This window comes from Sander lucioperca, chromosome 14 (genome assembly GCF_008315115.2).
Source record: "Sander lucioperca isolate FBNREF2018 chromosome 14, SLUC_FBN_1.2, whole genome shotgun sequence".
Lineage (NCBI taxonomy): Eukaryota > Metazoa > Chordata > Actinopteri > Perciformes > Percidae > Sander > Sander lucioperca.
Window position 1 is genome coordinate 26,160,331 of NC_050186.1, and position 24,377 is coordinate 26,184,707.

The following is a 24,377-nucleotide window of genomic DNA, read 5'->3' on the forward strand; positions in this document are numbered from 1 at the left end:
TAGTGAAAGGCCCTGCCCGGACCGGGGATCAGGTCTGCCCAGTGGTGTAGTCTACTGATACGCAGGTATGCAGTATACCCACTAAGAAGGCTCCAAGATTTCCATATACCCAGTTAAAAATGCCCAATGACACGCAACAACATACTTTCCATTATAATTTTGAAATATCATCTGTGTTTTTCATCTTCGCATAGATTTAATAAAGGTATTTCGACTGTAAATTGGTGCGTAAAAGTGTGTCAAAATGCAGGAAATGAAGTCGTTGATGTTTAAAACTTTCCTCCCAGGAAAGTTTTAAACCCACCACTACTTAGTGTGGAGTTTGCATGTTCTCCCCGTTTTTGTGGGGGTGCTCCGGTTTCCTGCCGGCGCATTTACACTGGCGCATTTACAGAAATGTTGATTAATGTGCATTGTCCTAATCAAATAAATACATCTTACAATTGTCTTAACATCAGAGGCATAAATTCCATTCACACTTTCACTCTCGTTAACTATACTGTAGACTGTCGTCTTTAACTAACTCATCTTTTCTCACTCTTTTGAGTGAGTGAGGGGAACAGTAACTGGCAGCTGGAGGGGTGGCCATTGAAAGAGAATACTGGCTGGAAGACCGACGTGCTGCCAGTTGGTGAGGATCACCTGTGCTTGGTTCAGTGGAGGCTCGGCACATTCACTCAAACTTAAAGCCCTGCTTTTAGGAAATAATAAATAAAATGTGCTGAGATCAACTGTGAACTTGTTCATAAATGTCTACCCCAGCTATGATTATCAACTTGTGTCTGATATATTTTTTACACAATATTGTGTGTATTCTTTTTAGGTATACCTAAAAAAAAAAGAATTACATATGGATCACTATTGGCTTCTAAACCAATTGTAATCACAGAGAGACACTTCACATCTTTAACTGATGGATTTGAAAACAGATGTCTAGAGTTAAAATATGCACAGTGAAGATCAAACATTCAAGTAAACTAAGAATAAGCAAAACCCCTTTTTGGGTGGAAGACTTGGTATGGTTAAAAACATCAAATTTAATATAGACAATACATGAGATAACATTAGCACAATCATGGATACAAGCTCAATCTTTTTTCTTTTTTTTTTTTTACCTAACTTTCCCCCTTAGCCATAATCCAAGGCATGGCCAGCAGGGAGAGCAGTTCAGCCACTTTGATTGATTTGCTGTTATGTGATTCAGTCAAATGAATAAATAATGAAGGGGAGACCGGGGATAGTTGTAACCATAGACTGTTAATATCTTTTTTACAGTCTATGGTTGTAACACGGGTCAGTTGTAACACGTCTAATTTCTCCAATCAGGAACAAGTTGCTCGGTTTAGTCCTTAATACCGTTCTCTTAATTAATACATCCATCCATGCTTAATACACGTGTGAAGAAGCAGCACTCTGTGACCGACACTGCACATTTTAGAAAGAAAAAAACTATTTTTAGGTAAAGTATTATTTTTATTTTTTTTACCTCGTTTATTTTTGTGATGGCATTGCCGGCTTTGTTGTTAAACTCAACAAACCTAATTCATGTTTATTGGGTGTCTATGTAGATATCTTTCATGCAGGTTGTTTGTGCTAATGTTTTAGCTGTTAGCTGTAAATTAAGCTAGATCATGGCGACAATAGTCTGGGTTAGTTCAACTAGCTAAGACTTTTTTTCTTTAAATTTTCTTAAAATCTTGGAAAAGAGACTGACCGAGGGGTGCCTCTAAACCCATACACACACAAATATTATATTAAAAGTAATTTAAATGTTGAATATAAATGCTAATGTTTTAGCCGTTAGCTGTAAATTAAGCTAGTTTATGGCGACAGTAGTCTGGGTTAGTTCAACTAAGACTTGGGTTGGTTGTTTTTTTCTTTAAATTTCGGTCTTGGAAAAGTGACTGACCGAGGGATGCCTCTAAACCCATACACACACAAATATGTTAAAAGTAATTTAAATGTTGAATACAAGTTTCAATATAAAGTTTTTGTTATTATCCTAATTTCATGATGTTACATTTCACCACAGGGCATGGTACAACTAACCTGGACTATGGGGTGAATTGTAACAGTTCATTCCTTGTGTTTGAGAGTAAACCATGCATTTTCTGTTTGGGTTGCTGAGATATCAGCTACACTATTTAACAGCAGACACATGTTAGTTTGTATTCCATTTTGAACGCGCTGGCTTTAAAGAGCTCCAAGATACAGACAGAAATGCCAAAAAAACTATCCCGGTCTCCCCTACGTCGCCATCAACAGACAGACACCAAATTATAACATAGCAGCTGATACACCTACAATCTGTATCATATCCAACCTGGTCACACTTGCTAAAAACACATTAAATCTTAAAAGGTGCGCAGGTGCGTGGGCCCCTAAAATAATCCACAATTGCTCAGCAGTAATGGACAGGCTCATACTGTACTCTGTGAAATGAAAGACAGGGGGCGACTCAAGCCCGTTTCAAGAGCTGTGTTCATACACTGTAAAAAAAAAAAAAAAAAAAAAAAAAGTAATAATAGGCCGATTGAATATTTTAACGTGTAATTTAGTCTGTCGCGGTTTGATTTAAACTCACTTTTTTCATGAACAACTTGGCTCCATGTCCACACGTGCTCCTCTTATTTCCAAAGGAGATTTCATGGGCGAGTTTGTTTTTAGAAACAGATATGTCAGTCAGGATCTGCCTTATTATGCAAGGAGTGATACACCAGCTCTCTCATTTGATAATAACATAAACATAGATATACACCAATCATCTCAATTCACTTTAAAGACATTAGGTAACATATTTACCTGAGGAATCCTCATTGTAAACCCAATGGCCAGCTGATTAATGGATGTGGACTTTTCTTGCAGTGTGTGACGTGTGGGTGCCGAGCACAAATCTGCTCTGGTTTAAGTTGCAGTCATCTGGATGAGAGACCATCAGTGTGAAAAGCACGCTGCGCTGGAGAAGTAGCTTTGGGAAGTACACGGACTTCATTTATCGTGGATTTACGCAGCGGAGACGCATGGCACCGCCGGGCTGGCATAACGGGATGATACCTTTACCGACTTTGTTTGACGTCTGAGAAAGAGAGAAGAAGACCGCGGGTGGGGGAGACGGATACTTATGGTATGGTGTCACGGTGCCACAGCTGGCCGTGTCTCCTCTCCAAACGGTGCGCTCTCCGTGGCCCTACTTTCCTCTCTGGGACTTCCGAGCGGCTGGGACGCGACATGGGATGCAGAGGCGCGCTGGGATACTTTCTGCTCGCCGCGCTGTCCTGCTGCCTGCTCCCCGGCTGCACAGGTAACATCACCGTGGCGGTGATGCTCCCGGACAACCACCAAAAGTACCCATGGGCTCTGCCGCGCGTCCTCCCGGCCATCCTCATGGCGCACGAGGACCTCCACAGCAAACACGGGCTGCTGCTCGGCCGCTACATCAACATCCTCAACTACAGCACCGAGGACCCGATCGCTGGCTCGTGCGCGGAGAGCCGGGCGCAGGTCGTGGCCGTGGACGCCAAGCTTTACCTACGCCCGGACGCTTTCTTCGGACCCGGGTGCGTGTACCCGCTCGCATCCGTGGGGCGTTTCGCGTCCCACTGGAAACTCCCGCTGATCACCGCCGGAGGACCCGCGTACGGCTTCGACAAGCGGGATGAGTACCGGACCATCGTGCGCAGCGGGCCCACCACCACCAAGCTGGGGGACTTCGTCAACGTGCTGCACACGCACTTCAACTGGACGTCCCGGGCCATGGTGATCTACCACGACCTGCGGCAGGACGACCGGCCGCACTACTTTCTGTCGGAGGGCATCTATCTGAACCTGAAGGACTCGATGAACATCACGGTGGAGGCCCAGCCCTACGAGGACGACTACAAGTACTACAAGGATCTGATTAGTTTCATGAAGGAGCGCGGGAGAAGTAAGTTAATGCTGAAAGGGAGGGGGAAAAGTGTGATTTACATTGTGATTTCAAGTTTTTAAATCCGGGGAATAAACGCATTGCCTGCCATTTTACAAACACATGTGGTGTTCAAACTACAAAACATGCCTAGATATCACCTCCAAAAACCCAGATGAAACAAACAACTCATCTTATAGTTTTCCCCCGGTTGTAAATATCTCGAAAGAGAGCAGATCGCCAGCTGGTTACTGTAAAGATGTCAGCGGATGGAAAAGAAAATTCCTCTGCAGGCAGATATACTGTATATCTCTTCTATGAGGAAAAAGAAAGATTTTAAATGACCTGAGTCGACCTGTGCATTGAGCTCCGAGCGAGGAAAACAATGTTTAATTTAGAGCATAGATTTGAGGTGTTTTAAGAAAGGCTGCAATGGGAGATTCCGCTCCTATTCAGAGAGGTCACAGTGCAGTTTCTCCCAGCAGATACAAACAGAGGTGGACTGGAATAGGTGCAGGGGAAAGCCTGTTTATTCCGGAGTTGTTACAGAGGAATGTTTAGGCTGTAGGCAGTCTGCTGGTTTATTGCCTGCATAGGACCACCACCTGCGCTCTTTAAAGCGAGAGAGAAAGAGAGAGAGAGACACACACACAGAGGCTGTGATCTAATGGGTGCCCTCTCAGCCTAAACATGCATGTGTGCTTCACTTTACCCATGCGTTTGCTGCCGGTGTTCTCTTGTTATGAAAATCCAAAAGGAGTTTATTTAGTACAACCTCGCGCTGGGAAGCCAAACTTTATTCAAATCCACAGTTTTACTTTTTAATTTCTAGTGGAGATGGCCAAGTTTCCAAAGATCCCAAGCATGTCAGGATACATTGGGGGAAAATGTGTGTAAAATGAAGCCATCTAGAATATTAATATTTGATGGAATGATGCAGCCATAGAAACATGGAGTCTTGGGTTTGACTATTTCACTCAGTGGAAACAACATATAGCTTTGACGAGGAGCTGGAACAAGATGAGACAGATTATATATGATGGTGTCTGTCAGCACTGTGGAATAACGTGATTTCCCAATACTTAAGGGGGATTGAAAGGAGGGGAACTATATGGTTGATAGAACTCATTTTGAAATATTTGATCGCGTTGCAAAACAGTACTTTTGTTTTTAACAAATGAACATCAGAGCTGTTTTGTCGATGAGGCGTAAATCACACAGCAGAGTGGCTGTTAAATCACTCGTCACTGTTCTCGCCTTTAGTTTAATTAACTGGAAACGTTGGGAGGCTGACTTCATCATTGCTGCTTTTGTGAAAAGTTAATTGTGTGACTGAGTGTCTGGATTATGGCTTGTGCGTGCACGCAGCTGCACATGTGTTTGTGTATGAGGAGAGATAGAGCTCAACTAAGAATACCCGATCTGATGAATCCACCAAGTGTATCGTTTGTAAAAACCGAGGCAAATCGTGCACAATCACATATGAATGTACCTCTTCCTAGTTGTAAGCAATGGCTTTATAGATCAGACACAAGCCATTAACAGGAACAACTTTTGGGTTTCCAAGTTGTGAAAAAGTCCTTTGACTTATCTTTTTCTTTCAGTAGTATTGCAGTTGTAAATGTTAAAAATTCATCCAAGCAGTAGTTTTACCATTTTGCAAGAATACATTTGTTAGATGAGAAGATTGACATCAGTCTCATGTCTGTGTGTTAAAGGGATAGTTGTGATTCTTTTGAAGTGGGGTTGTATGAGGTACATATCCAGAGTCAGTGTGTTACTTACAGTAGATGGCGGTCAGCACGCTCCCAATTTGGAGAAGCAGACACAGAAGCTAAGCAATGTACAGCTGTGGGCGGGGCCGCCAGCAAATGGGCTAAATGTATTTTAGCCACCTAAAAAAAAAAGGACGACTTAAAAAAAATCAATATCACTTTAAGTGTACGCTATATTTAGATTATTTTCACCGCTTTATCTTGCCCTTAGACAGCCCTTTCTGATGGGGAACTGAAGCCGTTATCTATGCTCTCTTCAAAGCCACCAGACTCCTTTGACATTTTTCTTTTTTTTTTTAATTTTTCCTCGCATAACACAGGAATTGTTGGTCTACCTCTGCCTTGATCACTTAGTTAGTTTATTATTGTGTGACTCTTGTGGTTTAAAGGGTAAGTTCGGATTCACCAGTAGTCAACGATAACAACAAACTAACCGATCGATGCAGCGGTAGACCAACAACTCCTGTGTTTTGCGAGGTAAAATTACTATTTCTGTCAAAGGAGTCTGGTGGCTTTGAAGAGTGCATAGATAACGGCTTTGACCCCTGTAAAAAGGGCTGTCTATGGGCAAAGTAAAGTGGTGAAAATATTCTAAATATAGCGTACAACATCGTTGTGGGCCTTTTTTTAGGTGGCTAAAATACATTTTGCTGCACCAAAGTCACACAATTCCATGCTTCTCGTGCCGGCTTCTCCAAACTGGGGGCGAGCTGACCGCCATCTACTGTAGGTAGTACACTGACTATGGATAAGTACTTCATACAACCCCACTTCAAAAAATCCAAACTATGTAACTTTAAGTATGGAGCTGGAGCAAGGAGGCATTTAGCTTAGCTTTGCATAAAGACTGGAGAAAACAAACTGGAACTATTTCTTGATGAACAACAGCCAGGTGCAGTGAGAGTGTGCAGCGTCCTCAAATTTCGTCGACACAGCGCCTGCAGCTCGCGACTGTATCTACCAACCCGTGCTGTAGCCCGGGATGCTAGAAGTAGGCCTACTTGTCTGATGGAGAAATTGTTGTTCATCAAGAGATAGTTCCAGGAACTCCCCCGAAAACAGAAGGTAGTCATTTATTTTTTTTGTTCGTGTACAGATTACGCAAACAAGATACAACTTGGCAATTGCAGTGAGCTTCAGCCGTGTTAGTAATCATATCTTTGAACTTTGGAGAGAGCCAGGCTAGCTGTTTCCCCCCGTGTTTCCAGTCTTTATGCTAGTCTAGGCTAATCACGTCCCTACTCTAGCTCTGTATGTAAAACACAGACATGAGAGTTCTTGTTTTGCATTCTTTTTCACAAACTGTCAAACCAACAATTGTTTTGATTAATGACATATCTTTAGACAATGATCAATGGTATTTGAACCACTATTTAGAAGAAAAGCATTAGCATTAGTTTTGTGTCATATCAGAATCACTAATATTAATGTAGGAATGTTTTGTTAATATTAAGTTGTGAGTTTTGGAAGGCACTGACAACAGTGACGTCAGATCAGAAAAAAGAACTTGTATGAGTTGTTTTGGAAGGGTAGTGTTTTGACCTTTTAATTTGGAGAAAGTGGTGGCTCCTCTACAGGTTCAGATAGTTCTCTGGAACACTTTAGATAATGTTTTGAAGTCACTGTGTCATTATGTGGTAACAGCTATATTTATGGAAGCTAGTAACTGCAACCACCAGGTGAAAGTAACGAGACAAAAATACAATATTTCCCTACACAATGTGTCAGTTGGAGTAAATGTGCTTCTCACCTTTGCTTGTTTTTTACGCACAATTATGTCAATCTAATGTTTTCTCAAATTTGAATGCTTGCGTTCTTTAGAATGAATATACAGAAATGCATAGCTGACCCTGATGTTAAGCTATAGTGCGTGGGTGTGTTGCAAACATATTTATCTCTTTGTACTCCTAGGAATGTTTTATACTTGGAAACCAAGTTTGCTTCCAACCAGAAATCTTGGAATAGTATGCTTTCTGGCACTGTGAAGCAAACAAGAGTTTGAAACAGCTTAATCTGTTGTTACAGTAACGGCATCAACAAATAATGGAATAAACACAGCGTTAAGGTAATTAAAGAGAGGTGCAGCAGCCAGGTAAAGAGGTGAAAGGTGCAAGCCGCCAAACACCCACCCCTTTCCCAAATGAGATATGGAGCTACTGCGGTGAGCCGGAGGTCACAGAAGCTAAATGGTTTTGTCAGGGCTTGTCCTGGCTCGGCATTCAGCTCACTTTTATCCCAGCAGATAACCTCCGGGCTATCAGCTCTGTAATGTCGCCCGACTGCCGGCAGGATTCAAACAGTCAGAGGTTAAGCCGAGGTGAAAAAGAAAAACTGGGGCTTTTAATTTGATGCCAATCCTCATTGGAGCTTTGACAGCTGACCAAGTAGTTGCGTGCTGTTGTAGCGTCAAACACCCTTCCCACCCCACCTCTAATTCCTAAAATTACTCATTTTAATACTTGTAAAATGCAGATGTGGGACGCAACCAGGTTTTCAGTACCCTGTCTTGAGTATTTTCCCTTATGTGAGACTGTAGTATTCCTCCACGGCATTCTTTTGACTCCTTCTGACAGCTGGAAGTACTGTACTGATTTTACATTCATTCACTCAACATTAGATAAGCACATTACCAAACACTCAGACTGTCCAGGTCCTCTGGGGAGGTTCTTTGCATGTCAGTGCCTTTTAGTAGTTTGATTAATTGCTCCTTTGTAAGGGAATTTACACCAGTACAATATCAACTAAGGCAGGTCCTACATTATTATTACGTACTGTCTTGTTGAGGGTCCAGGCCTCTAAATCACTGCCAAATGGCTCGGGCGTTGTGCTAATTTAACAAGACTGAGGCTGTTTTCGAAGCCGCATACTCTACTAGCAGTAAGTACTGTTTTGGCCAAAATGTAGCATGTCGTATGCAATATGCAAACAAAAGCGACATTTTCAGTATGCCAAAAATACCCGGACGTTGGACTAATTCGGAATAAATCTCCAGTATGCATCGGACCAGTCTTCCTCGTCTACTGTGTCCCACAATGCAAATTGTTTAATTGCGCTAGAGGTAAAGTCAGGGGATCTCCAGATTCATCCTCTGGGGCTAGGAAATTTCCTGGCAATCCGTCTAATGACCGACATTGACATCGCTAGAGCCACACCTCTAGAGGTGCTTAAAACAATCAAGCCAATCTGAGTTTTCTAGGTGGGATTAAGATTGTTTCCGAGACAGAAAAATGGCAACAGAAAAATTGGCTGGTTATGAACGGGATTTACCCTGTTATACAGGAAAAGTCCACTTACAAATAATTCTTAAATCGTTTTATTTCTGGAACCGTGGGAAAAAGGTAACCGCTTTGGCTCGGCAAGGAAACCCTGTCAGAACCAGAACATTGTGCACTAAAATGACTGTAACGTTGGACTTTACAGCAACCAATAACTCTTTTAATGTACATATGGATGAATGAGTATTGTATTAAGATATACTTGAAAAATGTGAACCTATCCTTTAATGGGAATTTGGCGATGTACATACGTACATAAAGCATAGTGGATGGAAGGTGGTGGCTGGGGGTCAACAGGGCCCCCCTAACCAGTTAATCTGTAGAATATGGCTGTATTCTTCAAAATGTCAACATTTTAGAAAGTAAAAGTTGAAGTCGATGCCACAATCCATTTCAGACATATCAGTGTTTTCTTATCCTGTAGAGCAGAACATAACCTTTCAGCTGATCTGAAAATCTATGTCATTACTATCTCATTGTCTCCAGTTTGAGGAATTTTCATTTTCACAAGCACTCTAGCCCAGTGTCCCTATAAACCCTGTTCACAGTGCATTATGTGGATGGGAGCAATAGTGACATTGTTTCTGAGAAGACATGTTACTGTTGATCTTTATTAAATGTCATTTTTTTTATGCAGTGAGCATCACAAGTGAAATTACATCCACCTGCATCATATTGGGGTAGAGGCATAATCTAAAAACCTAGTAGATAAAACCCAAATATTATGGCTGTCTGACCCTTTAAACCCTCGGAACACTGGCATTATATTCCGGCTCCCATCATTGCCCGGCCTCGATGACACTCTCACCTTGATGCTTTTTAGTCCATTATTGGCACACAAGAGAGAACATTTCAGCTGTATGAGTGGAAATAAAGTATTCAAGTAGATGCCAGTGGTTTGTAGCTCCCGGTGACTGATGAAAAGACTCTATTTACAATAACGCTCAGGAAGTGCCTCTGTGTACTCTAAGAAATTAAGGAATCTTAAAAGTTCAGAACAATCCAATCGAGAAGGTGACAAAAACACGTTGCAGTAATTGGCTTGCACTTGCATGTGACTATCTAGCTTTTCTTAAAACGTGTGGAAAACTCTGCCGTTCCCATTACACATCAGGTTGCTTTCAAAACTTGACATAATCCAGTGTCGTTAACTTGCTAGTTCGTCCATCTTTTTTGTCTTGTTTCATGACATTTACTCAGTTTTGGAGGATGTAGTTTGTGCTGCTGCTGAATTGTATTGTATTATACTTAGGGGTGTTTCTCAAATGTGGTCACCCCAAGTATGTTGAGGAGGGTAAACATTGTTACATTCCTAAAGGAAGGAGTTATTGCAGGACTGTTGTATTAGACTGCAGGTGTACCAAATAAGCAGCTAAGTGTAGATTGCACTAGGGCTGTCCTCGGCTAAAGAAATTCTTATTCGACTAACACTCATACGATTTGGTTGACTAATCTATTAGTTGATTTAATCGACAGATCTGTAAAACTGTTTCTCCACAAAGAACCATGCAAAAGCACCACTTTAAATCTTCTGTTTACCAGAGATGTGCTCATACGTTTCTTGGAAATAAGTATGAAAAAAGCATAAAAAATGACCAATTCGATGAATTGACTAAAGAAATCTTCGACTTAGACCAAAATGACCACTAATGACAACTACTAGAGACCTAATAACAGAATGTAACCACATTGCATGGCTACTGCTGATAAAACTCAGCCATAAATAGTATAAAAAATGGTGGTGGTGGGGGGAGGGTGTTCGATACAACTACAAGGATTATAACATTAACAGCCTATCAGAAACAAGTATTATCTATGGTCTAGTGGAATATCCACAATACAATTTGTCACACAACAATTGCGGAACGCTGAAAAAACATCCCTCTTAACGATATGGTCTGTTATTCAGCTCTCAGGTGTCTTCTTTCTAATGAGGTGAGATAATGTTTTATCACGTTGTTGTTCTTGGCACAATTTCTGGAGTGTCATTATCTTGAAACATGGCAGACTGCATTGTTATCAAAGAGAAAACACTCGGAGAGCTCACAGTTCCTTCATCTATGTGTGTTATTCTAAGTGTTATTTTAATTATAGAAGATGCTTATTATGCAGATCTGGGTCAACATCAAAATACACATCGGGACAGAAAATCACAGGATGTACAAAATATGCCAATTTCTTTTTCAAAGATATTTTTTAGGCCTTATTAGAACAGCTGAAGAGAGAGGAAATGGGAGAGAGCGGGGGGGGGGATGACATGCAGCAAAGGGCCTCAGGTCGGATTCGAACCCGGGTCGCTGGAGCTAGAGGCTGCCCCAAAATATGCCACTTTTTGAGTGGTAGATCATGAAAAAAAAGAAAGCGAATTTGCTGTCTTGCAATGTTGAGAAATCTTTAAAAAAAAACAATTCCTGGAACTGCATAAAAAAAACGAATTTCTTGTTCTTTGGCTCAACCGTTGAAATCTGTCGACATGTTTTTGAGATATCTTGCCAAATCAGACAAAAACAAACCAGTATTGGAAACTAGGCCTGGGCGATAGGGAGAAAATCAGACATCACAATATTCTTGACCAAATACCTCGATGTTGATATTGCGGTGATATTCTAGGGTTGACAATTGGTGCTTTCACAAAATATCTTCACACTTATAAATCATCATCAGTAATGTGGACATAATGTCTAAGTAGGGAAAAGGCAAATAATAGAACAGCTAGAACAGACTGGTAAGTTCAGAAAAGTACATCACTTTACTGTAATGCAGCCTTTAATACCAAGAAAAGACAACACTTATGTCATATCACGATATTACGTTATCCAAAATCTAAGACGATATCTAGTCTCATATCACAATATCGATATAATATCGATATATTGCCCAGCCCCATTGGAAACACTGCCTCCTTAATGCAGGTAAAAATTTGACTTGAATATGTGAAATTCCTCAATCTAGCATGTCTTATGAAAACATGAATATGGGATTTAATAAGAGGCTATATTATATAAGAAGGATACTTTGTGCAGTGTAGAAGGATACTTTGTGCAGGCGCAGGGCTAATTGCCATCCTGGAGTCTGTGAAGTGGAACAACTTGTACCAAACAATTTAATGTGCTTTTGTGTGAGGTAAAGCCTCTGCGACTGCTACAACACAGGAGGACATTTTCCCCCGGCTGTGTAGCACATTTATTTTGGGAGCAGTCCAGGAGACAGCAGGGCTCCTTGGCGTGGTGAACCATGTTGGAAGAGATGAGAGTTGGGGTCTGTGCAGCAGCAGCCGACTTTGGTCTACATGAGGAAATGTCTGCTAACTGGGAGGACTGCCTTGCAACTGACTTGCGCTGCGAATGGAAATAATGCTACGTTTTTTTATTTTTTTTATTCATGACTCAGCGGTGGGAGGGTGTAGGTGGCAGGGTGAAGGTAGTGGGTAGACACACCGTCAGAGCCTGTAACAGAGGTCTCGAGTTGAATTCCTGCAACGGCAAACAGTGAAGTGTTGCAGTGTCTTTGAGCAAGACCCTGTCTACCTGCTCACTGAGTCTAAAGCTAAAATGTCTAATTTTCTATTTGTGTTTTAGTAGGCATGGGCACTGAAACTCACTGCAAAGTAGCAAAAGTTGTTCTTGTACAGCAACTTGTGTTTTTCATTAGAGGTGTTGAAATTAATCAAATAATCGATGCATCGAATCGTGGACATGGACGATGCTGCATCGATAATCGGCCGGGCCATAGTCAATTATTTCTGTTTACAATTGAATGTATGCCTAACAACATTTCTGTTTACATATTCTGTTATGTTTTGCATAGGGCTGTCAGCAATAACGTGTTAATCGCAATGCGATTAAGGGCTGAACATAATGCGTTATCTTTTTTAATCGTATAAATCGCATGACGCCATTTATTAATTTCATTTCACTTCACTCGGCTTTGCGTCGTGCCTAACAGGCTACTATTTTGCCGTACTTCGTCGTAACACATCCTGCTGCTACAGGAATAGCAACGCGGATTTCGGTGCCTCATTCTGGTGCCACTGATATGTCTGCACTTCTCTCTGATGCTCTGAAAACGGATGTTACAGGAAACAGAAACATTGCTGCACGTGACGGTAGTTAACACTATACTCAACAGCAGCTAACGTTAGCCTACCGCTAGCTAGTAGCTGGATTAAACACAGTTACAATGCTGACAGCTAACGCTAAACGGTGTAAAGTGTGACTGTATTTCACTGTAGAGGATTCAACACCGGGATGCAACAATCTGCAGCTGCTGTTGTCGGAAAAACACAGTTTCCTCAATGAAACTGGTAATTTACAGCCTCGTGGTGCATTCAAAGTTGTTGTTAAATGCCCTTTTCCCATCTGGTGCTTGTTTTTGTCATTCAACAGCTATTTACTAGTGAAATAAGTTATTGTTATAGTGATTACATTATTATTAAACATTTAATTTTGACGATATGGCCTTAGCAATAAACAAGCTGTTCTTTAATGTCGCCAACTGTTTAGTACCCTTCTTTTTTCAACTTTCTTAAAAAGTATTGGTTCAGGCACCGTTAAGGCACCGGTACCGTTTTAAAAGTACCGCTTTAGCACTGATATCCAAACCAAACAATACCCAACCCTAATATTGACTCTAGATTCAAATGTGTGACTCGATTAAATATATAATAAACAAATCTTAAAATCAAGTTCATAAAGTCACTTTCTTTGCATTCATTTGATTCCCAATCAAGATACACTGGTAAGAATTGCTTTCCATTGTTAATATGTACTTAAAAACAGTTCTAAAATGCAAAATAATAGAATTTTAATCATGTGATAAAACATGTGATTAATCGCGATTAACTATAGAAAGTCAACGATGAATCGCGATTAAGAAAATGTAATCGTTTGACAGCCCTAGTTTTGCACATTCAGGAAGTGCTATGTGCTCAGTGCTGTAGTTTTATGTATCCAATTTATTTAGTATTAGAGCACTGCAGAATGTTTTGTTTTTGAAGCTTGAAAAGCTATGAATTAAATATATATGGCTATATGGCTTTAATAGAAAAATGTATTTGACGCATCGTGATGCATCGAGATATCGAATCGAATCGGGAGATCAGTGAAGATTCATACCTCTATTTTTCATATAACATTTGAGAATTTTGACTTCTTTTGTTGAACGGACAAAAAGTTTTTTTGTAGTATTTTAACATAGAGCTGCATCCATTAGTTGTCAACTATTTTTTTTATAATTGATTAATCAGTTTGAGTAATTTTTTATGAAAAACAAAATTTCTGATTGCAGCTTCTTAAATGTAAATATGTTCTAGTTTCTTCACTCCTCTGTTACAGTAAACTAAATATCTTTGAGTTGTGGACAAAACAAGACATCTGATCTGAGGACATCGTGTTGGGCTTTGATCGATTGAGATTTGTCACCATTTTCTGACATGTTATGGACCAAACTAAACTAATCGATTAATCGAGAAAAAAAAAAATCGACAATGAAAATAATCGTTAGTTGAAGCTTTATTTTTAAACATTCCTATGATGGAAGAATAATTGCTTTCATATTGTCGCCGAAACTTGGGTATTGGCAAAAGTAGCAATAGTACTGATCTGATGCCACTACAAAGACAACATTGCCTTTTGGTTTAGGCACAAAACAACTTGGTGTGTCGGAAAGTTTGAGTTAAAATATCTGCTTAGTTAAAGGGCTTTTGTTGTCATGCTTGTAATAATCCTGACTTGGTTACGGCCAGGGAACAACCATGGTTACCATAGTTAAAAGAAAAGCATCGGTGATGTAAGTTGGGAACAGGATACGTACAGCGGTGTCCCGTGTTAAAGTCCAGTGTTTTGTTGACCCATCATCCACCCAGATAGACCTCATAATTCCTACAAACCGCTTGAGGGCTATGGCACTTTTAACATAAACGTGTTATTTGTTTGGACATTTGCTGAAAAGACTGATGCTGTTGCTTTTCTTGGGAGGATAGTCTTGTTTGAATCCTATTGGTTTGTTTCCACTGTAAGAAGTCCCCTGACTCATCTTTGAATGATTTCTGTCTTCATTTTGTCTTCTTTGCTTTGCTGTGCCTCTGATAGATGTTTGATTTTGTTATGTTTTCCATCTTTGCATATGCTGCAGAAGATCTGTCTGTCCCTGACCATCTATTTGAATCCAACATTGCAAGAGTTGAAATATGCGGCAGCTATATATATATGTATATAGCTATAGCATATAGCATTGTTTTTATTGATTACATTATGTGCTTACATAATTGCAAAAGGGTTCTCCAATGTTTTCTCAGTTGGCCTTTTAAAATGATATCAGATTAATAAACAGAATGTGCCTTTGGAACATTGGATGAATGGTTGCTGATAATGGGCAATGTAGATATTGCATTAAAGATCAGCCACTTCTTTCTACAACAGTCAAGAACCCTTTTTCAATTATGTAAGCACATAATGTCATCTGAAAACTGCTGCCCTGATTAAAAAACAATGTCAGCTGGTATTCTGTCTGTAATGGAGTGGAATGGAAATTTCTAAGTGACCCCAAACTTTTGACCGGTAGTGTGTGTGTGTGTGTGTGTGTGTGTGTGTGTGTGTGTGTATATGTATATATATATATACACACACACACACACAGCAGCGAGTATATAGATAGTCAAAAGTCACTTGAGGTAAATATTTGGACACAAATCAATCCACTACTCATGTTATGCTGTTGATTTCAATATGTGTGACCACAAAAAACAGTGGAAAATATAGGACTCGATTCTGGTTTTAACAAACAATATTGGTCAGTCCAGCTACAGTAAATGTGCAGCTCTGAATGTCTTATAGCACCCTGCACATAACACAAAATTATAATATTTCAACTAACTCGTCTCAAAGTCAATGGGTTTTTGGTTAGATGCCTGTAACAAGGTCAGTCGGTTAACTAAAGCTTAAGAGATTTTCACGTTTTGTTCTACCACAAACAATATGTCAAAAAAGTAGCTTGTACGTGTCAGAGGCGGTGTGTTAAGTCCGTTGGTGTAAATGTGGCCCTTGGCTTTACACGGAGAGCAAGTGAAATTTATCCACCAACACTTTCACTTCTTACACTGCAAAATATATCCATCCTATTCAGCAATTTAGTTTAATATTGAGACCAAAAAGTCTTCTTTCCTTAAAGTAAGTAACTCTGTTACACGAATATTTCAGCCTGATTCTAATACAAACTTGTTTCAATGTTTATCTTGAGTGTATCAGAAAGAAGACAAAACAATGCACGAGAATGGGGGGAAAAAAAATCCAACTTGAATCCAGAGACTCTTGAATGTCTGAAAAGTAACATTGTAAAGAAACAAGTGAGTGCTTGAGATAAACAATGTTTTTTTTGTTTTTTTTTGTTCTGTCTGCAGTTGTATACATCTGCGGGCCCCACAAGACTTTCCTGACCATCATGAAACTGTTTCAGAGCGAGATCCAGGACCCAGAAAACTATGCCATTTTCTATCTGGACGTGTTTGCGGAGAGCTTGGCCAATCACAGACCGTGGCAGGACTCCGACACTGACTGGGCCGATCCCATCAAGGTCTTTAAGGTACAATGAACTCCGAACACACACATTTATTTGTTGAATGTGGACTGTCACAGTTTCACACGCTTAGTAATTGGAGGCAGGAAATAGTACAAGAACCAAAACCACCATTTGGCATGAGAAATGGAGGTCTCTGACAACACACATTTTATTCACTGTTTCTGTTCGGTTTTCTCTCTAAATCCAATAATCTTTATCAGGCTCTACTTACAGAGTAACACTGAATGAAGTCCTCAACTCCAGCTGAACAACTGACAGTTGACTGACTTTCAGAATCAATTGTTTCTGATTAAATAACATTTGTTCCAAATCAAAATCAGCGCAAGCTTTTATGATAATGACACACACACACACACACACACACACACACACACACACACACACACACACACACAAACACACACACTCTAACTGATGATCTTGGGATGCTACATCATTTCTGCCAATGGGTGGGTAAATTGAGACTCCCAAAGGACTAGGACCCCTCAATCCTTTCGACCACATTAAGGCTTGAAATTCTTGCTCGACTTTAATGAATGGGAGGATGTGTTTTCACAGGAAGCCATTTAGCCCTACAAATTAGTGCACTGAGACATAAGATAGTGGGCACGGATGTGTCGCCCGTCTAATTTATCTCCCTAAATGTCACACTGGCTTCTCTTAATTCTCTTTAATTCAGTGCTCACAGAGTCTTGATGGAGAGAGGCTTTCTGAATATAAATCTAGCATTATCTTAAATTGATTATGGAATTTTCTGTCATAATGGACTCAACGTATGCTCGCCTTAAAATGCTTAAAGCAGTTGAAACATTTCCATTTCCATTAAGAATTTAATGGAAAGTAATGCCTTCTTTTGCTTTCCATTTACAGACTTAAAGGTGATTTAGTGTTAATGCATAACCCCTTACATATCTTCTCCACGTGACACACGTAACTATATAGATCAGGACCGGCGAGTTAAATCGGCCGTCCGAGACAGGCAGACACACAGCTGACAACCTGCAGGTGGAGGCGCTGGAGACAGGCTCGGACATACACGCCGCAGGCTGATGTGGACTTGTGTCAGTCCTGCAAGCAGTTTCAGGAAAGTGGCTACATGTGTCCGACAATGCACAGAACATTAACTGGTACAAGCCTACAGCTGTCCGCGGACACGGAGAGTGGGAAGTGTGTCATTAGCCTTTAAATGCTAGCTATCAGTAAACAGAAGGTAGTGGCTGGTGTCTGGTGTATGCGCCAGTGTTTGTGTGTGTGCGTGTGTCGGCCCACCACGCATTTGGCGACTGGCGAGTGTTAATTTCGGACCCTACACACGCGGTAGAATGTTTTTAAATAGAAAGTAGGCCTATCAACAGAAATAAATTATCAAAATTATCGTCATGGGAAAAATACGTTGATAACAGCTTCAGAATTTTCATGTTGATACATTTTTGATTAATCGTCCAGCCCTAGACCCTATTAGGCTTAATATTTGCCCTACTGTTATTGGTGAACAGCATCGCAAAAGTCAAGTTTTAATGCAAACTGATAATAAGTAATTTAATTTGTTCAGCCAAAGCACATGAAAACAACGATTTGGGTATGGACACTTTTACTCATTGTATTTGCAGCTAAAGTAAAGTATCCTTCTATTCATAATAATGAAAACGTTTACAAAAAGCTACTTTAATGAGCCAGAATTTATTTCAAGAAGAAAGCAATTTAAAGTTTGGAGACTGAAAATGTCTAGTTAAAGTAATGTTTTGCAGTGTTCAAACCATAAATAGGTATGAAACGGCTTCAGCATCAAACACAGTTATCTCATTATCTGTTCATCTCATGTGAACTGCTCCTGACCTTGGCTGCAGAACAAAATTTTGGCTCACATTTAGCTGATTTTGCAAGGCGTTAATTTGTCTGCGAGCCATAACAGGGCTCATTATGGCTTCCCTCTGAGCAATAATTGCTTGTGGAAGTTTGTGGTAGGGTTCAAATACTGCAACTGTTGTAAGATGAAAAACTACAGCCCTTCTAGTTAGCCAGAGGATTTTCTAGAAATGTCTAAAACTTGTTTTTGTGACAGCAGTGTATCGACAGAATCAAAGGTCACTTGAGGCAAATATTTGTCTGGTGGAAAATTTGATTTCTCCATCCAAACACTTGAACAAATGTTAAATGTCTGTCTCTGCTCATGTGTGGTGTTACAGCAATTTGTAACCATTTTCAAATCAAAGATCATGAAAGAAGTCACTTTATGTTTTTTTCAGTATAACAATGGCAAGGGTTTGATTTAATCAATACCCCCTTTAATCACTTGCTTTAAGTTTGAAAATACATTTTTATTATTTTATTATTTATTATTTTATTTTATTTTATTTCTTTCAAAAATAATGAAAAGTTATTTTCTCCTCTCCTTAGTTTCTCCTCTTTAGACTTATAAGGTAGTATACTGCCAAAATAATACTAATTAGTCATAACAAGTGATTTCAAGTAATATTGGATGTGAAAATCATAAATCTAATCTTAAAAATGTCAGAAAAAATGTTTGCCAGTGGAGTGGTTTAATGCAAATCAACTTATTGAAAGAATTTTGTACAATTAAATGTAATTATAGGTCTACTTGATGGCATGCATTACATTGTCTTGTTAAAAAAGGACCAGATGTTTGTGTGGTTTTAATATCATTTGTAATTTATCTTTGCTGATCACATCACAAAGCACCAGTATCCATTAACCACAGTCAAATGTCTACTTTCAATCAGATGATTAAACAAATATTTAAAAACTATTTTCTTTTGAGATTGCAAAACAGCCCAAGATTGTCTGTTATAGCTTTGGTTAGACAGTTAGCATGCTAACATCTGCATTAGCATTGACCCACAAGCGGAAACAATGAAATACAATATCCGTAACACTGGTACTGTATATTTATTGAAATAGAAGCTCTTGTACTGACACTTATTTTATAGTTTACTATATATTATTTATATATATTATTGTATATTTTAGGTTTCATTGTTCAGTGACACTCATTCCTAGAAAGATCCAGGAAGAGTTAACGTTAAAAGGGAAATTGCATTGGAAACAGACACTTGGGTGGTTTTGGCTTACCACTTAATCTTAGCTGACCTTATTATTTTGTACAAATGTAGGTTGTTACAGAGCACAGGTGTTGTCATTTACATACCATATCGTTTTTTTTCGGATGTCAGATGACTGCAGAAAATATGCCAAAGTTAGTTGGGGTCACAAAACGTTAAGAGCGCATGAGTGACTGTTAGCTTTGGAAACCATTAGCGTGCTAAAAGCTCAACGACCGTTAAGCCTAAGTGTTTTATATGCTGAAATACAAAATTGATACAGAGCAAGTTTTAGCAGTTTGCAGTTTTAGCATTTTTGTCCGCTAAAAATGTTTTTTTTTAAATGTTTTTCCCCCTCTATGTCTCCTCCAGTCTGTTTTCGTCATAACGTACCGGCCTCCTGATAATCCAGAGTACAAAGACTTCCAGAGAAGGCTCCATGCCAGAGCTCAGAAGGAGTTTGGTGTGGATTTGGAACCATCCTTGGTAAGTTACAGCCTATGAAAACAGCATGCGTTCTCAGCAGCATCATGACCTCTTTAATCTTTTATAAGATATTCTGTGCAGAAAAATCCCCACTGTGCTGTGTAATTGGCATCAGTTAATGATGAGTGATGTTGACAATGATGTTAGCAATTCATACTTTTTAGTTTTACTGCTTACATCTCAGCTATTACATTTGGGAGTTTCCCCAAAAAGAGTTACCCACATTAGAGTGTACTTTTTAAAGGTATAGGGTATTTAGTGTTTTGGCACTTTCATTTTTATCATTTCAGAAAAGCAGGCTTTTAAATGTTGGCTGAAGGATGGGCATTTGTTCATTATGGTCCTATAATCAAAATTGGGTGTATTTAAAAAAAATCCTATTGTTGCTGGTTGTTCAAAAATGACGTCTCTCTACTTGTAGATGGACTACATTGCCGGCAGCTTCTATGATGGTTTTGTGCTGTACGCGATGGCTTTGGGGGAGACGCTGGCAGAGGGTGGAGCCCAGAACGATGGCATCAACATCACGATGAGGACGCAGAACCGCAAATTATGGGGTAAGCAAATGTGGTCAACTTGTAGGAACGGCTTCATACATTAGAGTAGGCTTTCAAAGATAAATGTTTGACTGTGACAACCTGTTATATTTTTTACAGTTTTACGTACAATCTGCTAAATTTTTGGCTTTGATGTGTGTGCCACACTCATTCAACATGGATATTTGTATGATGATGTACTTGTATGTAGTCCTGCATTGCCATACTTTCCCCCACAGCGCTGCGGAGGGTCAACATTCTGGGATGGGAGAAAAACATGCTCTGGTTTATTGGCATTTCTTTAAACCAATCACAATCGTCTTGGGCGGTGCTAAGCGCCAGACAGAGCAATGGTGGCTCTGCAAAATAGCCTCGGGAAGGAACTTGTTTTGATGGAACATGTGTACGTTCAAAGGTTGTTTTAGTTGTTTAAGAAAACTCAGATTGGACAGATAGTCTAGCTAGCTGTCTGGATTTACCCTGCAGAAATCAGAGGAGCAGTTAACCATAGCCCTCATAAATCGTCCGGAATTTAGAATGCCAACACAATGGAAGCGGAAGGTAATGGACATCAGACCGAAAATAAGGGACATCTGGCGGAATTCTAGGAATCACCTGAACAATCCCAGTAAAGAAACGTCGCTGATTTGACTAACTTGTATGCAACCTCATGCAAAATGTGAACTTGCCATTGATAAATCTGTGAATGCAAGAGTCATTGTAAAGCCATGGCTGCATCTCAGATAACAGGGAACAGTGCTCTCCAATAAACATGGTGTGAGGCCAAATGAACGTCCCAGCTGTTTGTTATAGAGCTCAACAGTGTGGTTCCGGAAGTGAAAATCCCATTCATTTTCTCCATAAGGATTTTGATTATTAGCCATAATGTCTAAACTATCCAATGTAGACTTACCATAAGCTACGAGATTGTGAAACAACAGTTTGTGCCCCTGTAGAAGCCACCGGTCCGTATAAAATCAACCTTGTTTTAAGAAAAACATGTTTTATTTACAAAGTCATGCCCGCTGTTACCATGGCAAGATTTACCGCACCCACAAATGGCTAGCGAGCTGGGTCAAGCTGCTACCACTGAGGTCTATGATCATTTATGTACACAGTCTTGTACCTTTGCCTTTTTTCCCAGGCTTAAAACTCTTTATATAAGCATTTTCTGGAATGTCAACGGAGCAATTGAATGGAGAAAGTCACGTCCAGAACCATAACAGTATAAAAGTGGGCGGTCACTGTCGAGCTCTATTGGAAAGCACCATTGAACCCAAAATGTGATTAAAATATAGCCTTTCAACACAATAATTATATTGTTTTCAGCTATCACACAACAGTCCAGTTAATTGTCCATTTGATGCCTGATGTGGGTGCTCACATACTTCCTTGTTTACTTTGCTGGCTGTCAGATCTGCGCTCACATCATATTGGTAGAAGCAGAACAATGGGATGTTGTTCTTTAGATAATAAGGGTTGATGAGGGTTGTTTCGCTCAGCATGATTGGAAAAAGCAAGGAAAACAAGGCCCATGTTGAAAATAATAATGGAAACTTTCACTTCATTATTGTGCACGTTTTGACAATGTTACCTGGTTCGACGGGAGCAAAAGCTTTTTCAAATGCCCTATACTGGCTCAGAAAATGCATTTCTTTCTACTAAGAGGTCACTTTCCAACTATTTTTCATCCTTTACTACAGTGATCAGCAGTTGGAGACCAGTAAAATGCACATGTCATCTTAAACAAAACTAAATGACACAGGCAGTACATAATACCAGTATAGCAAAAGTACTGTACAGATATGGAGGGTTTATGATGCAAACAATTGAAGAAGTAGAGAAAGAATTTAAATGGAAGCAGATGTAATGAGCGCTTCTCAGTTTGTAGAAGGACCATATATGACGTTGAATCAGACCCTTGATGTGAATATTGTTTGTGTTTTTAGGAGTGACGGGACTTGTCACCACCGACCACAAAAATGCCAGGGATATTGACGTCAACCTTTGGGCCATGACCAACCAGGAGACAGGAGAGTACGGGGTAAGTCAGGCTTTTACTCCTACCGCCGTTAATGTGCTTTGTGTTTAATGTGTCTGTGATCTTAAACAGAGTTGGATATGAGGGAGGGGTGGTAGATGAACTGACATCTGGATGTGGACTATTCCTTTAAAGCCCCTGTGTAATGTGAAAAGATTGGTAAGATGTTTTTTTAAACAGGAGGTTTAGCAGAGGATTTAATGTCGAGATGGAATAGATTTAAAGAGCAGAAGTCAACGAGTCTAAGGCCGCTCAATAAACACTGATATTAGCTCAAATAGAATGAAGGTAAAGAGCAGAGAGGTCAGCTGAAAGGGCCAAAATCTCTGCTAACACTTTATTGGACGGGATTTTCATAAATGCAATGAGTGCAAGAATAGTCATTGACAAAATGTTGGACATTTTGCAGGAAAATGATGTGTTTGGACTGTGATGACACATAGTGGAACAACGCACCCAGGGGCACACAGATTGTCACGGAGAGCTGCGGCAGCGTATAAGCAGATTTGGAACAGAGACATTTTTGTTGGGCATGGACTGGGCTGATAAGCAAATGAGGAGGGACTCATTCAACCTTTTTATTACATACCTTGTTATTTTAGGGATGTTAATAATTAACCGTTGAAACCGTTAAACGACAATTAGAATTTTGACCGATGGGGGCCTTGGTAGCTCATCTGGTAGAGCGGGCGCCCATATGCAGAGGCACAGTCCTCGACGCAGCGGCTCAGGGTTTGAGTCCGACCTGCGGCCATTTTCTGCATGTCTTCCCCCTCTCTCTTCCCCCTTTCCTGTCTACAGCTGTCCTGTCTATTAAAGGCTAAAATGCCCCAAAAAACGATTCATGCTAATTATATAATCAAAATTAATTAATACTATTATCAGTTAATTTATTAATTAATTAACTAGTTGATACTAGTATTAGTTAAACAGTTAAAAACAATATAAAAAAAAAAGTTAATTTTTTTGCATTGTAAAAGATAAATAGGCTATTTCTTTATTAAATCTATTTCCTACCTGCTAGTTAACTAGCTAGTGCAAGCTAGCAACTTGCGTTTTAAGATGCTCTTTTTTTTGCTAAGTTTGTGGCTGTGGGCAGTGCTCAGAGTGGGGGGGCTACGTGACACATGCCACTATATCGATGAGGACTTGCGGGTTAAATTGGCCGTCCTTCACAGCGTTCTGCTGCCAGGCAGACAAACAGCTGACAACCTTTCAGTGGATGCAGTGGAGACCGGCTCGGACATACACACGGAAACACAAGCAGTTCCAGAGAAGTGTGTCCATGACAATGCACGGAACATCGTGGCTGCATGTCCGGTTCAAGTCTGCAGCTGTCCGGGGACCAGTCAAAAACAGTATTATTAAACAAAAAATAAAAAATAAACGCTATTAAATCTATCTCCTACCTGCCAGTTTGTGTATGTCCGAGCGTCCTGGGTGAACATGGGACTCTGTTGCTTGTCGGTTAACGGTCGATGATTGGTTAACAAGGATCGCCTATCTACTGTTGGGTATCTAATTAAGACATAAAACAACCTTTTTTCATTTATCAATAGAGGTCCGAGTTCCTATGTTAAATGCAGTCTAAAAGTGGGAAAGATTTTGATTATGTCAGGGACCAAGTAAACAAGACTACAAATCTTGTAGGGCATTAGATGCCAGCTGCATTGTTTAAGTACTAATATCTATTAACATAAAAACATAAAAACATGTCTCCTATAAA

At 39.9% G+C, this 24,377-nt stretch overlaps 1 protein-coding gene across 1 annotated transcript in view; it reads left to right on the forward strand.

Annotated features, from left to right (window-relative positions):
* Positions 1-2,863: 2,863 nt before the first annotated feature.
* LOC116034786 (atrial natriuretic peptide receptor 2) overlaps positions 2,864-24,377 on the forward strand; it is a 77,362-nt gene continuing 55,848 nt past the window's right edge. The window contains exons 1-5 of the mRNA XM_031277528.2: positions 2,864-3,925; positions 16,351-16,532; positions 19,961-20,074; positions 20,496-20,631; positions 22,560-22,654. Of these exons, the coding sequence (XP_031133388.1) occupies positions 3,127-3,925; positions 16,351-16,532; positions 19,961-20,074; positions 20,496-20,631; positions 22,560-22,654 (1,326 nt within the window). The 5' untranslated portion in view covers positions 2,864-3,126. The remainder of the gene's footprint in view (positions 3,926-16,350; positions 16,533-19,960; positions 20,075-20,495; positions 20,632-22,559; positions 22,655-24,377) is intronic.